This window comes from Magallana gigas, chromosome 2, assembly GCF_963853765.1.
Source record: "Magallana gigas chromosome 2, xbMagGiga1.1, whole genome shotgun sequence".
Taxonomy (NCBI): Eukaryota; Metazoa; Mollusca; class Bivalvia; order Ostreida; family Ostreidae; genus Magallana; species Magallana gigas.
Genome location: NC_088854.1, coordinates 28,815,542 through 28,833,318, shown reverse-complemented (window position 1 = coordinate 28,833,318; position 17,777 = coordinate 28,815,542). Strand labels below are relative to the sequence as shown.

General features: G+C 34.2%; 1 protein-coding gene across 1 annotated transcript in view; it reads left to right on the top strand.

The window, feature by feature from the left end:
• LOC105325693 (multiple epidermal growth factor-like domains protein 8) overlaps nt 1-16,160 on the top strand; it is a 93,456-nt gene extending 77,296 nt beyond the window's left edge. The window contains exons 31-36 of the mRNA XM_034448320.2: nt 438-624; nt 2,097-2,273; nt 6,777-6,919; nt 9,932-10,064; nt 10,646-10,865; nt 11,002-16,160. Coding sequence (XP_034304211.2) covers nt 438-624; nt 2,097-2,273; nt 6,777-6,919; nt 9,932-10,064; nt 10,646-10,865; nt 11,002-11,948 — 1,807 coding nt within the window. The 3' untranslated portion in view covers nt 11,949-16,160. The remainder of the gene's footprint in view (nt 1-437; nt 625-2,096; nt 2,274-6,776; nt 6,920-9,931; nt 10,065-10,645; nt 10,866-11,001) is intronic.
• Nucleotides 16,161-17,777: the final 1,617 nt, after the last annotated feature.

Here is a 17,777-nt window from a genome sequence, read left to right as displayed (position 1 = left end):
AAATAAAACAGGGCAATTATTTCCCCTATATACAGTAATAATATCAAGCATATTTTAACTGGTCTATTAACTGTTTTTAGTATAGTCCACTCTAATTTAACACTAACTCGGGTGCTAATAGTTTTTGGTTGTTTTGGGTTTTTTGGGACATATCTAGGGTTATTAAAATTTGGTCATATAATAGAATGAGTAGAATAAATAGTGTGAAACACATATAGAAAATGGTAAAACTATATAAAGACTAACTTTATACATGTAGCTATGCACTTGCTTCTGTAATATTAGTTGACTCTTGTAGTAAAAAACATATGAGGTGAACTTTTATTACAGAAACAAGCTCCTGTGCATGATAAACATGCAGTATTTTTAATTTAAAAAAACAGTTTGAAAAATAGAACCGTTATGATATTGAAATATAATTTCTTTTTCTTTTAAAGCGGAAAATGTAAACCCCACTGCCACAAGAAGTGTATGAATGGAACATGTATTCGACCAGACAGATGTCAGTGTAACTTTGGATATGTGGGGGATCAGTGTGAAAAGGAATGCAAATGTAATGGAAACAGCAACTGTCCCAATGAGTTGGGCCTTACTGATTGTCTCAAGTGCATGAATCATACCAAGGTAGGGAGAGAGAGAGAGAGAGAGAGAGAGAGAGAGAGAGAGAGAGAGAGAGAGAGAGAGAGAGTTTGTTTTGGAAGTATATAATCTTTCAAACCTTTTTGTGGTATGTATGATGGGTTACTGTAAAGTGGTTATTTAAGCTGGTGGTTAATTACATTTCATTTCCTATGTTCAAACCATACGCGTGAGTATTATTGCAAATCTAGCATGAAAGTACAGGCCACAGCCAATGTAGCATTGCGTTGAGTGATGACACTTTCAAATGGATGTGTACCCATGTAAAGATCGTATTATATTAACCGGATTACGGTATTTCAATTGTGATTTGCAACAAAGATTCTGATTGGTGCATTTTATATAGATCCGCCCATTTATCAAATGCATGTTGAGAACATGATGCAAACATGTGGAAACAAATGTCGAAGAAAGAACACTTAAAATAAAGTTGTACTCACAAGTTAAAAATTACATACAGAATTATTTGAGAACAAACAGGACAATGTTAAGGCCACAAGCAATTTAATATTTTGATTCTCATCCTGTTTTGCAAAAAATATGAGGCGGGTGGGTAGATTTTATTTATTATTATTTTTTTTAAAACGTTCATTTTCTAGAAATAACAAGTGCTCTATCTTTTTTAAATTGTTAATGCTAATATGAGTACGAAAACCAATATGTTATCCTTAAATTCCATTTTATTTCAACTTAACTGTAAATGCATGAAGACATGAGTATCCTATGATAACAAACATGACTAGAGTCAAACGATTTTTTTTCCTGAAATTTTTCTTGCGCTTTTTTTATTAAGATAAAATAATATACATCGGGGCTGGCCACTTTCAGAGGGGCAGACGGGATGAAAATCTAAAGATTAATTTTATGTAGCCTTTTGTACATGTAAGTACAGTCAAACTTGTATTAAGTAGTCACCTGTGGGAGGCACCCAAAGTGACCTCTTAACAGAGGTGACCTTTGAATAGAGACTTGTGAATTTGCCAACATCAAATACCTCATTAAAACAATTATCATAATAATGTATTAAAATGATAGATAAAGTAATTGATTAAATGTTTTTTTTATAGTATCTATTATATTTACAAATACATAACAATGCATTGTGCATGCAATTTTTACAGTGATTACCTATGTTTTTGACAGCTGTAAACTTTATGAAATTATTACAAAAGTTTGGTGCCTGGGATTTTATATTCTCAAGTTTATCAAGTTTATTGCCACATTTTTTTTTCATGTGAATCTTTATTAAAACTTTTACCCGTATGCCAGCTTCATGTAAGATCTCAATTAGAAGCAAAACAAATGATTTGATAGTAATTCTATTAAGCAATACTTTCAAATCATTCATTTTACATTTTATCTCTTGTGCACCATTCATATCAAATTTTAATGCATAGTTTTTCAATGCATTTAATTCCTTCAATTTTTCATGCACCAGATCTTTTTATTTCTTTTAGGGCCGCCAGTGTAGTTTGTGTAAGAGTCGATTTGTGGGAGATCCAACTGAGCGGAAGCCATGCGTGTCTTGCTTTGTTCACTGTAACAACCACACAGCGGCGTGCCTCTCCATGACTGACTACAGCAACAGGACCTTCATGGCTCTTTTCAGGGGAAACAACAGCATGTTAGATGACGTACGGTGGAATCTTGGTTTTTGTATACATTAAAGCTTGATGTTAAAAAGTGTAAATTCAGGCTATAAAATTACAATATCATGCTTTTTTGATACAGTATCCATGTTTGATTTTAATTTAGTTATTTGGAAGAACTTCATTTAAAAAGTTCCCAATTTTGATTTTTTTTGGTCATATCAGTTGGTCCATTAGAGGACTAATTGGCATCCATTTTTGGTTATTGTTGGTAATCTTTAGGATATCTTAACCTCTTGTTAGATAATCAGTTCTGATATGCAACCGATCTTTTTAAGAGCAGAACAGCTGAAAAAAGTTTTAATAACTTATTAAAACAAGGGGCAAATTACCTTGCTGATATAATCTTTTGTTATACCCCTGCTCCAAAGGAGGGGGGTTTACTGTTTTACCCTTGTGTGATGTCTGTCTGCATACTTAGCACCTATTAATTGCAGATGTTTGAAATTTTTACACACTCTTTTTTTAGGTACTGTAGATTCTTTATTAAACGTGAGGAATTATTGTCTGCGTAAAAATGCGAGAAGCACATCTTGCGAATTTTAGAATCTCACTTTTATTTTTAGCTCACCTGAGCTGAAAGCTCAAGTGAGCTATTCTGATCACATTTTGTCTGTCCGTCTGTCTGTCCGTCCGTCTGTCCGTAAACTTTTCACATTTTCAACATCTTCTCAAGAACTACTGGGCCAATTTCAACCAAACTTGGCACAAATCATCCTTAGGCAAAGGGGATTCAAAGTTGTGAAAATTAAGGGCCACACTCGTTTTCAAGGGCAAAGAACCAGAAAGCCAGGAAAGCTGAAACTTGTGTGGAAGCATCCTCAGGTAGTGTAGATTCAAAGTTGTGAAAATCATGACCCCCGGGGGTAGGGTGGGGCCACAATGGGGTGGTCGAAGTTTTACATAGGAATATGTAGAGTAAATCTTTAAAAATCTTCTTCTCAGAAACTAATCAGCCAGGAAAGCTGAAACTTGTGTGAAAGTATCCTCAGGTAGTGTAGATTCAAAGTTGTGAAAATCTTGACCCTTGGGGGTAGGGTGGGGCCACAATGGAGGGGGGTCAAAGTTTTACATAGGAATTTATATATAGAGTGAATCTTTAAAATCTTCTTCTCAGAAACTAATCAGCCAGGAAAGCTGAAACTTGCGTGGAAGCATTCTCAGGTAGTGCAGATTCAAAGTTGGGAAAATCATGACCCCCGGGGGTAGGGTGGGGCCACAATGGGGGTCAAAGTTTTACATAGGAATATATAGAGTAAATCTTTAAAATCTTCTTCTCAGAAACTAATCAACCAGGAAAGCTGAAACTTGTGTGGAAGTATCCTCAGGTAGTGTAGATTCAAAGTTGTGAAAATCATGACCACTGGGGGTAGGGTGGGGCCACGATGGGGGTCGATGTTTTACATAGAAATATATAGAGTAAATCTTTAAAAATCTTCTTCTCAGAAACTAATCAGCCAGGAAAGCTGAAACTTGTGTGAAAGTATCCTCAGGTAGTGTAGATTCAAAGTTGTGAAAATCATGACCCCCAGGGGTAGGGTGGGGCCACAATGGGGTGGTCGAAGTTTTACATAGGAATATGTAGAGTAAATCTTTAAAAATCTTCTTCTCAGAAACTAATCAGCCAGGAAAGCTGAAACTTGTGTTGAAGCATCCTCAGGTAGTGTAGATTCAAAGTTGTGAAAATCTTGACCCTTGGGGGTAGGGTGGGGCCACAATGGGGGGGGGGGGTCGAAGTTTTACATAGGAATTTATATATAGAGTGAATCTTTAAAATCTTCTTCTCAGAAACTAATCAGCCAGGAAAGCTGAAACTTATGTGGAAGCATCCTCAGGTAGTGCAGATTCAAAGTTGGGAAAATCATGACCCCCGGGGGTAGGGTGGGGCCACAATGGGGGTCAAAGTTTTACATAGGAATATATAGAGTAAATCTTTAAAATCTTCTTCTCAGAAACTAATCAGCCAGGAAAGCTGAAACTTGTGTGAAAGTATCCTCAGGTAGTGTAGATTCAAAGTTGTGAAAATCATGACCCCCAGGGGTAGGGTGGGGCCACAATGGGGTGGTCGAAGTTTTACATAGGAATATGTAGAGTAAATCTTTAAAAATCTTCTTCTCAGAAACTAATCAGCCAGGAAAGCTGAAACTTGTGTTGAAGCATCCTCAGGTAGTGTAGATTCAAAGTTGTGAAAATCTTGACCCTTGGGGGTAGGGTGGGGCCACAATGGGGGGGGGGGTCGAAGTTTTACATAGGAATTTATATATAGAGTGAATCTTTAAAATCTTCTTCTCAGAAACTTATCAGCCAGGAAAGCTGAAACTTATGTGGAAGCATCCTCAGGTAGTGCAGATTCAAAGTTGTGAAAATCATGATCCCTGGGGGTAGGGATGGGCACAATGGAGGGTCGAAGTTTTTCATAGGAATATATAGAGTAAATCTTTAAAAATCTTCTTCTCAGAAACTAATCAGCCAGGAAAGCTGAAACTTGTGTTGAAGTATCCTCAGGTAGTGTAGATTCAAAGTTGTGAAAACATGATCCCTGGGGGTAGGGTGAGGCCACATTTGGGGGGGGGGTGTTAAAGTTTTACAAAGGAATATATAGAGTAAATCTTTTAAAATCTTCTTCTCAGAAACTAATCAGCCAGGAAAGCTGAAACTTTTGTGGAAGTATCCTCAGGTAGTGTAGATTCAAAGTTGTGAAAATCATGACCCCTGGGGGTAGGGTGGGGCCACAATGGGGTGGTCGAAGTTTTACATAGGAATATATAGAGTAAATCTTTAAAATTCTTCTTCTCAGAAACTAATCAACCAGGAAAGCTAAAAATTGTGTTGAAGTATCCTCAGGTTTTGTAAATTCAAAGTTGTGAAAACATGATCCCTGGGGGTAGGGTGAGGCCACATTGGGGGGGGGGGGTGTTAAAGTTTTACAAAGGAATATATAGAGTAAATCTTTTAAAATCTTCTTCTCAGAAACTAATCAGCCAGATGATTCTTTATAATTTTTTAAACTTTGGCTCCAGGACAATTCCTCGGCCTCACAAGAAGGTTCAGAGTTTGATGTAGCTTAATATCCCATATATAAACAATTGTAAAGGATCTTTTTGAGGACTGCAATACTCAACATGTGATATGACTATAAAATCATCCTGTTAGAAAAGGGACTAATGATTATAAACATAAGAATATCCTGGGGGAAAAATGGATTTTAATTTTACAGGATCTGCATGTATTATTGTACATTGTCCAGATTGTTTGTATTCTGACTTCATTAAGCTGATTTTATCATACCCATTGTTCCTCAGGTGAGCGATGTGGCCCATGGGCCTCTTGTTTAGACAGGTGTAAACTAAATGAAACTACAAATGTATTATCAAAATTCAGTGTTCAGGATTTTAAATTCTCGCCTTTTGATGCAAAACAGATGAATTGCAGAACTAAGTACTGGCTTACAATAAGGAATCTGCACTTTTCCATATGGTGGGATTCAATTTTGAACAAATCAGACATCAACTTTTCCTGATTAATGAGGATTTTGTTTTTTTCTAGCCAAAATTTTGAAACATATTTTTGTCACAGATATCTCAGCAACTAATAATCGCAGATGCTTGAAATTTTTACACACTTTTTGTTAAGGTCAGACGACACGTTCTCCAAGAAATGATTATAATTTTTCAAATTTTCAATGGCCTGATAATGTACTGATAATGTCCGATTCTTCTATTGAACTTCTGAGGGTCAAAGTTTAACATCGAAATATATAGAGTTATTCTTTAAAAATCTTCTTTAAAAATCCATTTGGCCAAAGAAGCTGAAACTTGTGTGGAAATATCTTCAGATAGTGTAGATTCAAGTTTGTTCAAATCATGGTCCCCGGAGGTAAAATATATTTTCTTAGAAAAGGTGCAACATTAGTGAAAGCAATCTTAGGTATTGTGGATTCAAATTCGTCATAATCATATTTTTCAGGAGTAGAGTCGGGCCACAATGGGGGGTCCAATTTTACAAAGGGAAACATTTCAAAATCACATAAACTCAAATGTTATAGTATATGGTTTTACTTATATGCAAGCTTTTTGACATATTGTTGATTCTTTAGAATTGTTTAGGCTTTGGCCCCTTGACATTTCTTGGGCTTCACAAGTTTAATGTAACTTTATATTGCATTTGATTTAGATCTTCTTGAAAACTGTAACTGACCATATTGTGACAAAAAGGGATCAATGATAAACAGAATATCCAGGGAAAAAAATGATATTTTTTTTATACAGATTTTGTTATACATTGTCCATATTTTATTTGTATATGACTCCGTAATGCTGATTCTATGGTGTCTATTGTTGCTCAGGTGAGCAATGTGGCCCACGGGCCTCTTGTTTTGTCATGGGAACATTTATTGCAATACAGGTTTCTATTTAATGAAAAATAAATGAATCATGTTTTTTGCAAATTTGGTAATTATCTCAGTCTATTGTATTGTTATTAATTTAGCCAATATTAAACGGAACCAAACCTTCTGACGCTGTGTGTGTGGGCTGCAAAAATAATACAATGGGGGCGAGGTGTGATCGGTGTCAAGAGGGATACTTCAGGGTGAAGAAGGAGGGAAAGACGCTAGTGGATGCCTGTATAAAGTAAGTACAACTGTGTGGACTACACTAGTGGATGCTTTCATGAAATTAGTCAAATTGTGGGCTACACCAGTGGATGCTTTCATGGAGTAAGTCAAACTGGGGGCATATTCTTTGTGCTGAACTTTACGTGTATAATCATAAAAAATAACTCAATCAGTTGTTGAAATGTGTTAATTTATAGGTCACCTGAGTCACTCAGGTGACCTAATGCAATTGGTCTTCATCCGTGTAAGGGGTTAAGGCTCTAGGGTGGGGCCACTTTGGCCATATAGTGTAAATGTATTAAATCTTAGAAAGTCTTCTTCTCTTCTCCCATACATATTTGAATAAAACTGAGTGCATGGTTATGATGTTCACTGACTCCTCTACCTAAATTGTGAAATTCTTTGTCCCTTGGATAGGGGTTCAGGCTCCAGGGTGGGCCACTTTGGCAATATATTGAAAATGTATTAAATCTTTAAAAATTTTCTTCTCTTCTCTTCTGCATGGTTATGATGTCAACGGACTCCTCTACCTAAACTGTGAAATTCATGACCTCTGGGACAGGGCTATAGGCCATAGGTCGGGGCCAATTTAGCCATATATTGAAAATGTATTAAATCTTAGAAAATTTTCTTCTTTACTCCCACACATGTGGGGAAAAACTGAATGCATGGTTATAATGTCCACAAATTCCTCTACCTAAATCGTGAAATTCATGGCCCCTGGGTCAGAGGTTCAGGTCATTGGGGGGGGGGGGGGGGCAATATGGCCATATAGTGTTAATGCATATAATGTTTAAGAAATCTTCTTCTCTACAGACACAGAACACAGAATAAAAACTAACTGCATATTTAGAAAAAGAATTATCCTATCATCTTTGATAAATATTTCATGTCACCTGCATGTAAGGCAAGGGTTATGGCTTGGAAGGGGGGGTATGTATTTGTCTCATTATTTCAATCTGCTCAGGAATTTCAATGAAAGAAATGAGTTCATTCATCTGTTTAGAAAAGAAAAATAATGATGTCCATCAAAGTTATCGATAAGATATTGTGAAAGCATTTGAAAAGAATTCAGGGAAGAGGATTATAGCAGTTAATTGAGTTATATTCCCTTGCTTCTTCAAAATGGAGTTATCTTCCTTGGCTTGTTCATATTTAGTAATTATTAATCATTAAGTATAATATAATCAAGAAGTTGTATGATCATTAAAAATATCACAACATTGAAATCAAAGATTGTCATACACAGGACCTGTATTAAAGTACGAAATGTTTTTAATTAATTTACAAGCAAAGCAAAAATGTTTTTCCTTAGAGATAATTGGTTTACAATATCTACCTGTTTCAATAAAAAGTGAAAGTGCACTTAAATTTATTTAATCATTGAGTTTGCTGTGATCTTTCATGCTTTTTCAAGGGAAACTTTAAAGTTATCTTGCAATTTATAATCGGTAGAATTTGATATTTTACTTTAGAAATAAAGTTTTCCTGAGTTAGAAGATGAGATTTTGTTCCATTGTTCAAAGGTCATATCAACAAAAGTGTATTTAACTTAAACCTCAAATCCCTCTGGGAAATATCTACAGATGTCTAGTTTAGTTTTTGTTGAAGATTGAAAAATCTTGCTTTGCCATGAAGTTGAATTCTTTTTCAAAGCTAACTCTCTGTCTTCTTTGAAAGCTGATACTAAAAGTGCATTAAATAGTTATATGTGGTATTTGATTCCATATTTCTTAGTCTGATATAGTATTTAAAACATTATTTCATAACAAAAATAGTAGAGTGGATAAGAACCTAGCTAGTTGAGAACCTAGATCAGCATTGACTGCTAAATTTGATGCTTTCTATGTACAGTACCAATCAGACCCAACCCAAAAGAAAGTAAACCCAGACTAAACCCTGGGTTTGATGTCGGGTTTACTCTTGGTTTACTAGAGTGAACCCAGAGTAAATCCCAATCAGAAGTAGACCCTTGAGGCAGACACTACATGTATATTTGGAATAATCAAGGGATTGGAATTACAGGCAGTAAGATAATTAGATGAAAGACGGGTCTGCTTCACATTTCAATGTTTAAAGATGACCTTAAGTAAACCCAAAGTAAACCCAATCTGGACACAAGTTTACAAAAAGTAAACATGGAGTAAACCCCAAATACATGTAAACCCTGTAAGTAAACCCGGGGTTAAGTGGGGGTTTCTCTGGTGTTAGGTTGCGTTTGATCGATACTGTACACCTAGAATATCTTCGAAAATGTGATTTTAAATTTTTCATATGGAACACATTCTGTGAATTCTATATCCATTTTATAGTCTGTGATCCATATTTCAGATCCTTGTGTTATAATTGGTACAATCATTGAATGGTATCAGTTTAATTAACACTTGAATTGAATGGTTATTATTTCCAGGTATACTTGATTTTAGTGCATCATATGCCTTTTTAACTTGTTCTGAAAGTTGCTCAAAAGCAAACTTCAGCTTTGCATGTTAAGCACTAGTCCTAGATACCAGTATTTATAGTAATCTGTTATAGGTACAATATTATGCTTATGATAAAAACCATACATTTTTTCCACTGTTGTTTTAATGGAGAAAATCATTGCATTGGTTTTATCTATATTAACTTGTACCAGTCAGTACAATGTTTTTCCAAAGCATTCAGACAAAGCTGAAGCCCAGATGGAGATTCAGAAATTAAAACTAAGTCATCAGCAAAAAAACATGTGATTAACAGGCATAGAGTCTAAATATGCTGGCAAAGTATCTGAACTTTGTAAGCAAATTAAAAAGTCACCAACATGTAAATTAAACAGTGTAAGACTTAAATTGTCTCCTTGTTTTACTCCTCAATTGGCTCTGAATGGCACTCAACATGTTGTTATTTTTACATGAATACATTGTGTTAGAGTACATATCACAAACAGTTTATGAAAGTTTCCACAAATACTCGTCTAATACATTTTTATACATTAATGCAAATTAAAGCATGTAAACAATTTTAATAAGTATTTTTTTTTAATTTGTAGATGTCAGTGTAATGGACACAGCGATACTTGTAAAAATGAGACGGGAGAGGGTTGCCAGTGTCTGAACAACACTGAGACCCCCGCCTGTAAATCCAACTCTGACCCCAACGACTACAAGTGCTGGCAAAAACAGGTGAACCATCTGGAGAAATCACTGCATGACTCATTTCTGAACCAAATGCAAATAAATTCTGTGATAAAGAGCAAACTGCAGTTGTTGGAAATGTCTATGCAAAAATGTTTTTGAAATGATTTTTTTTTAAATGTTGTGTAAATCTTCAACAAATGGGACATATTTTTATGAAATAATTTACATAAGTATATTTTCTTAATTCTAATCTTATAGAGCTCTAATTGAGAAAAGAAAAATCTTTTTTTTTTTTTTTTAAATTATTGTAATGTACAAGTACTCTGGTAATGCAGCATGCTTCCAATCGTTTCAAACATTTTGCCACATCAGTAGAGTCTTTGGTAAATTTAGTTTACTTTCTTTCAATGAAATTTGGATATCAGTGTTTTTAAAATCTGTGGTCAGCTGCCTTTCTAATAACTTAAAGATTTTGTCATGTTTCTTACTTCCTTGAATATTTTAGGTTTGATGGATCACATTCAGAAAACTTGGTGTTCAACATATACACTTGTTATAATGAAGCCACAGTATCTTTGCATATTACAGACTTTTCCACATACTTCATTGGGTTTTATGTGTTGTAGTGTTCTAAATGCAAGGAGTACTTTATTGGGGATCCAACCAATGGACATCACTGCTACAGACAGATGACGGTAGACAAGGAGTACTGCTTTGATCCAGACACCCAGACAAACTGTAACCAGAACCCTGGGGCACTCCTGAGGGGTAGAACAGTCTTCTTTGCTGTCCAGCCTCGGTACCTTAATGTGGACATCCGAATAACAATAGATGTCACTCTTGGAGGTACTGCTTTAATTCAGCGTCATTGGGGTCTATTAAGAAAGTCTGTTATGATCCATCATGGTATTTTGCAGGGGAAAAATATATAAATGTTTTGGAAATGCTGCTCATTTTTAAACTTAATGGTTCTCTTTTTCAGCTGCAGATGTGTATTTCTCATCAAGTGAGAAGACTTTCACAGTCAATGTTCAGAATATGGGCATACATGCTGTGGAGCTCGACTCTGAATTCACCACTCCGCCCCCAACACTGCAGTCAAGATTCCGATCCAGGCGGAGCATATTTAACTCCACCTCCAACACCTCCCACCCTCACATAACCCTGGAGGCCACCAATTTCCACACATATCACACTGTGCAGGAGACAGGGGCCATTTTGATGTTCAAGAATGTCAGGTCACGTCTAGTGGTGACATTGCCTCTTGATCGACATGATCTTCGAACATCCAAGTTCTACCTGATTATATACGGCCAAGGCAATGGAAGAGGGGGCGGAACATATGGAAACTTGTATTTCAGACAAGACCAGCCCCATATTGACCTGTTTGTGTTCTTTTCGGTGTTCTTCAGTTGTTTTTTCCTGTTCCTAGCCATGTGCGTTTTGCTGTGGAAGTTCAAGCAAGCCATAGACACACAGAGAAGTCGTCAACGACAACAGAAAGAAATGCTGCACATGGCCTCTAGGCCTTTTGCCAAAGTTCTTGTACTTATTGAGCCGGATTCGTACGTTTTTTCCTCGACTCCAGTTCCACGGAGGCGAACAAAATATTCCAAAGTCACTTCTAGAAATGCACACCACCTTCCTACATTGACCCCTGTAGAAACTAATTTACCTCCTTTGACAATACACAAACCAATATTTATCAAAGCGCCAGTGAGTCCTTTTGACATTGTTCCGATAGCTACAGAACCCACAGCTGACAATATGGTCTCATTGAGAACAGTGGTCATTCAGCTGCCTGGTGACCAGTCTGCTCCCTCCAAACTGTGCTTGGGAACTGGACTGACCCTCCAGAGCAGTCGCACAATGAATAGTGGTCACCAGAAGTCGGGGGCGAGGCAGAGAAATGGCCACCATAACTGCTGATGCAACAAGTGGAGAAAATGAGTCAATCTGCATTATGTATTTTAACAATCATTTTCTGTTATATGTCCCCCCCCCCCTTCTTAAGAAAAAAGCTAGATTTATCCAGTAGTTTAGTTAGTTTTACAGTTCAAGTTGACCAAAATTAAGCACTATATTTAAGGCTGTAGAAAAGCTTTGTAGGAACAGATTTTATTGGAATACATGTACTAGCAATGGAGATTGCATTTTGCTTGATCTTAATACTTCAACAAGAGTTGACATGTATGTGCATTATTTCATTAGATTTCATTTGGTTGCAGAACTGTGCTTTAATGATGCATTTCATTTCTAATCGTTAAAATATTTTTCCAACATGTTTTTATCTGATGATCTACAATGCCGAATATGGCATACTGCATAATACTCATTAAATATACTGTTTGATTTTTTCTTCTTTTTTCACCTATGTGCTTCAGGTAAAATAAAATCCCTGCACTAAAGTAAAAGTTGAAATTGTCACACTTATTGCTGCTTTTACATACTTGAATAACATTTCTTTGCTGAGTTATGCTACGTAAACAGTTGTGTTTCCATTTCAAAATTTAACTGATCTTTTAGTTTTTACAAAAATATTGCTGAAGCAGTGTCATATAGTTATTCTTCATTAATGCAATCTTTATTAATCTAGCAAAGAATAAATATATGAAAAAGAATCTAATTGAGGTAAGATGTTGCTTGGTCATGCATGATGTCTGTGATTTCCCCCTGCTGAGCAAATGCTTGTGTTCAAATGATATTGAGTGTTCTAAAGGTGCTTTTATGTATTTTTTTTTCTTTTTTGTTGGCAAGAGAGCACACAGATTATGAAATATCACTGAATGTTCTGAAAAAGAAATGTGTGGAAGTTGATTGTTGTGAAAAATGATTTGATTGAAAGAAAGTTACCTATGTTGACTGTTTCATTTTATTTTTTTTTGCATTCAAGACAAAGATTTTTGTATATACCTGTAGTAATAGACCTAATGAAGTTTCAATTGAATTCCTTTGATTATATGTAATTACTGTAGATATATATATTTGTGAAATTTGTCTGTTATTTTTGTTTGTTGACCTCTTGCTTTTCTCTCTTGAGAGTGTGTGAGTGCCATATTATTCTGCTGTATCTTAAAAACACAGCATCTTATTAACATGATAGTTTTTTTTTTATTATAATACAGCACATACATAATAATAATGATTCAAATCATGCCACAAATGTAAATTTTGTGCATTAACTGCAAAACTGTGGCTAGCAGGCCTCTCTGAGTGTGATTTTGAACAGTGGGTCTATTTGCCATACAATTGACCATCAACCCCAGTTCTGCAGTTAATCATTTCTCTGATGTGATGGCTTTGCTGATTGAGACATTCCATTGGTTACAGTAGTTCACTCTGATTTGCACAGCAGTCAGATAACCAGTTTTACCTCTTTTTTGTCCAGGATAATGCTCATCTAGTCTTAAATTTATACATATGTTATACTGTTATTTTTATATCTTAATTTAGTTGGCATTTCATTAGCTTGTCAATGAACTTTTTTGAGTCAATTATTACACATAAAGTGTGGTAGGCATTTTAGTAGCTATATTTGTTCATGATTCTTCAGTCAACATATTAGGAAACTAGCCTGTACTATAAAAGACACTCGGATAAAAACCAACCACTTTTATTCTCGTTTATTTATATGCATGTATACATGTAGGCATTTCATTAGTCTTTTTCATCATGGCTTTACTCTTTGAGTGCATTAATTAGCTTTATCCCTTGATTTTGTAATCTTTGAAAATATTTTTTTATTGAAATTTGTTGAACAATTCTTGTTTTAAAGAAGATTGTTTTAATCACTTACATGAAATCGTTGTAGCAGGAAACCACTGTTGATTGATATTCAGTAATATTAAAACAATCATTGTATGACTCAGCTTTAATGGTCAGTGAAAGTCATTATTGAGTGGGCTTAATTTTTTTTTAATTTCCTGCTTTCAACTTTCCTTTGATATTTTTTTTTCTTTAAAGGTGAAAGGTACCTCGGCTATTCATTCTATTATATAAATAAATAAGTTGATATATATTAATATATAACAATATTAAAGCAACATATGACAATGTTTATTTCTGAAATAATTCCAGGTATTCTGTCTAGCTAGCAGTGTAGGAAATGGTAAAGCAGACAAATTTGGGGACCAAATTTGTTTTGTGATGAATGAAAATTTTGTAATAGCTGAAATCCCAAAAAATGATAAGGACAATTTTACTTAGCTTGTTATGGATTGGGGGAAATTAGAGCATAAGTTTCTTCTCCATTATCACATTGTGTTAATTCAAATGTAATTTTGATAGCCAAGAATTTTCAAAATGAGGACTTTATATTTTTTGTATGTTTATTTTCACGCTACTTTTTCTTTTTGGGTATGATTTATTTTTCGACTAATTGTACTAGAACTATTTCACAGCTCTTTCAATCCATTTATTTTATTGATAAAGAGTTTATGTTATATCCCAAATTATATATTAACTATATAGTATTACCTGTACATAGTTTAACTGCTTGAACTTTGTGTGTTTGTGTACAAATACATTATATAAACCAAGATAGTATAGAAATTATGTACAAATGTATGTACTATGTTAGTCACGGCAGATACATGTATATTACAGAATTAGTGAAATTTGAAGATATGAATTATCATGTAGTATATGTACTGATTTTTCATTGTAAATATTACTTGTTCATGAACTGTAAATTTGTTCCTCCATGACACTTAAGTTATATCCATTTCGCTTATATTTCGATTGTGATAGAGACAGTATTGAACATTATTTACAAAAAGAAGACCAACTTGCTTCAATTTCAGTCAAATCTAATAATTGAAGAAATATAGGCATAATAAAGTTATCATAAACTATTAACTATAGGCATATTTATTCAGTACTTAAATTCAGGACTACTTGCTCAAAGATATTGATATTTTAAAGCACAAATGCAATATGCGTATAATTTGCCACTGAACAGCTCAGATACTGTAACAATTACTATGATTTGAAAAGGAAAACTCTTAATCATTGTAATTATCCTTAATTTGCCATGTTTATCAATGTCACATCCTCTTCTACTCTCTTTTCTTATCAGTATTGTATGCATATATGTATATAAATGAATATACTCCCATCAACATTTCAGTGCTTGATCTATACTGATAGTTGAATGTACACTTTGTGTGAATGTCCTTGTTCTTCTTTTGTAATGAACTAGATAAGCGAAGACTCCTATTGTTTGATTTTATAGACATACATTCTAACTTGTACAATGTACAATGAATGTGGTAGGAAAATACAACAACCCACTGTAATAAACTTTTTATATTTAAAAAAATGTAATTTTAAGAAGGTGGAGAGATAGTAAAACTTTTAAACCTGTTCCTCCGACTAGGATTGACTTGCAAGGTGTAACAATAAGAAGCATTGGCATAGTCAATGCATAGCTCTGTCTTACTTGGCCACACTCTTGAAAAGGGGGAGGGGGTTGATGTGTTATTATGAATCAAATATTGACTGTTTGAAACTATGTGCAAGTGACTTGGACAAATTTGATATCATTTCACATATTGAATACCTTTTGGTTTCCATTAAAGATAGTATATTTGAAAAACCCTTGTTAGATAACGAGTTAGGTCTGAAATATAATGCAGTAGCAAACCATGGTCAAAATATTCCATCTTATCTAATCTGTAAAAGAAACCTAAGCAATTTCCAGACTGTGGCTTCCAAGTTGAGAAATGCAATTACAATGTCAATTGTCAAAAAAAATGTTTCCAATATTTCATTTATTTTGAGTAGAGTACCTAAAATTGCATATGATTATAGCTTTCTCTTTGTTTGTCTCAGTTTTGATAATCTCCTCCACCTTCTTAAGGTGACAAATAATTTTTTTGCACCTGCAGTTCCTTATTATTCCGTAAAGTATATGTAGGTGATAAAAGTTCTGTGATGGAGTGCCTTTTTGTTTAATTATTTAAAGGCACAGAAAGACAGAATTGTTTACCCAGAGACATGTACCTGTACAAAATGTAGATTATATATACCCTGCAACCAATTTCTGTAGCAGAGTGGCTATGTCCTTGTTTTGTTATATTTTGCAAAAGTGTATATTAGAGTCGAGCACTTGGCAATGCAATAAAATATTGTACTACTTATTATGAGGCTTTTTATTATTACTGTATTTTTCAAATCATTCACTTATTACTTATCGACAAAATTTTTGATACTTTTACAGAGTGGTGCTTCTTTTCTAATAGTAGTTAACAAAACTAATGTCTTCCCACAAATGTTTATTTAAAAATAAAATTTGGTGTTATGACTCTATATAGTCATAACACCAAATTTTATTTTTAAATAAACATTTGTGGGAAGACACTAAGCTTTCATCAAACAGACACTTACCTCAGTAATAAAAGTCCAATCAAAGTTTTTTGAGAGCACAAGGTATCTTTACCTTTATTATTAGTATATTTTAAATGTTGTATTTGTTTGTATGGATATATGTTATCAAACGGTTTAGGTTTTAGGGTTGAAATGTTCGAATTTCATAACCTCTTTAAAGTTTCGGGGGTTAGGGGGTGTAGGAACCATTTTTTCTCTCCGTCTGTGTGTGTAATCGTGTCAAGTCCATATCATAACCATGCATTTAGTTTTTCTCAAATATTTATGGAAGTAAAGAAGACGATTTTCTGAGATTTTATACATTTTTACTATATGGTCATATTGGCCCCACTCTAGGGTCGTAAACACCTGATTTGTGGTAAGAGGAACCAAAATTGTAAAATTCATTACTCTACCACTCCCGTTGTGCCATAGGCGAGGCTAAAACTAAATGCATGGTTATAATGTAAATGAAGTTATCTATCTAAATTGTGAAATTTATGATCCCTGGGTCATGACCATGCATTAGTTTGGTGCGCAGGTGACCAAAACATTTTACAGTGATTTTTAAACTCTCGACATAGAATTTAATGTTTTAATTTTAAAATACTTTGTTTTAATTACATGTGACCTTTTAGTGCTCAGATGTTATGCTATGTTATCAACAAGGTGGATCTACTTGGCAATAGTTAAAAATAAAAGTGCCAGACATTTTTCTATTTTTCTATTATTCTATTATTTAATATCCCTTCTTTAATACACAGAACAAACAAAATAAAATGTCAAGTAAAGTCATATAACGGCATCTCTTTTTAATTAAAACCCCATATATGACTATTCAATGATCTACACGGCATTAAGTAGACAAAATGAATACCGGTATACATCAGGGGGACCATGGATTCAGCAGTTACTTGAATGTCTGACATGCAGACTCTCTCAGCACTGACATTAAACAAAACATATTTATACAATTCCCTTTTTAAAAGTCAAGATTCATGTTCGAACTGACATTAAAAATTGTAATAGGTTGCTTTTCTCCTTACTCTAACACAAATTGTTGGTTTTATTTTTTTGAAAAACAGCTATACATGTATAAAGATATTTTCAAGTGTCAAGTGAGTATGCGTATTACTGTGTGTATTCAGCAATTACCTTGTACATGTATGTGTATTATGCTATACCACTTGTTTGTTAAGTCTTAAAAAATCCAGGAAGTCCGAATTCTCATGATTAAATCTCCCATATAAATCATATCCATATCTTAGGAAAATGTATGCATGCTTAATGAAAAGCGTTGTAAGAATTCAAAATTCATAATAGTACAAGTAGTTATTTATCCAAGTAAACTAAACTTATGTTCACGGCAATATTTATTGACTTCATTTTTTA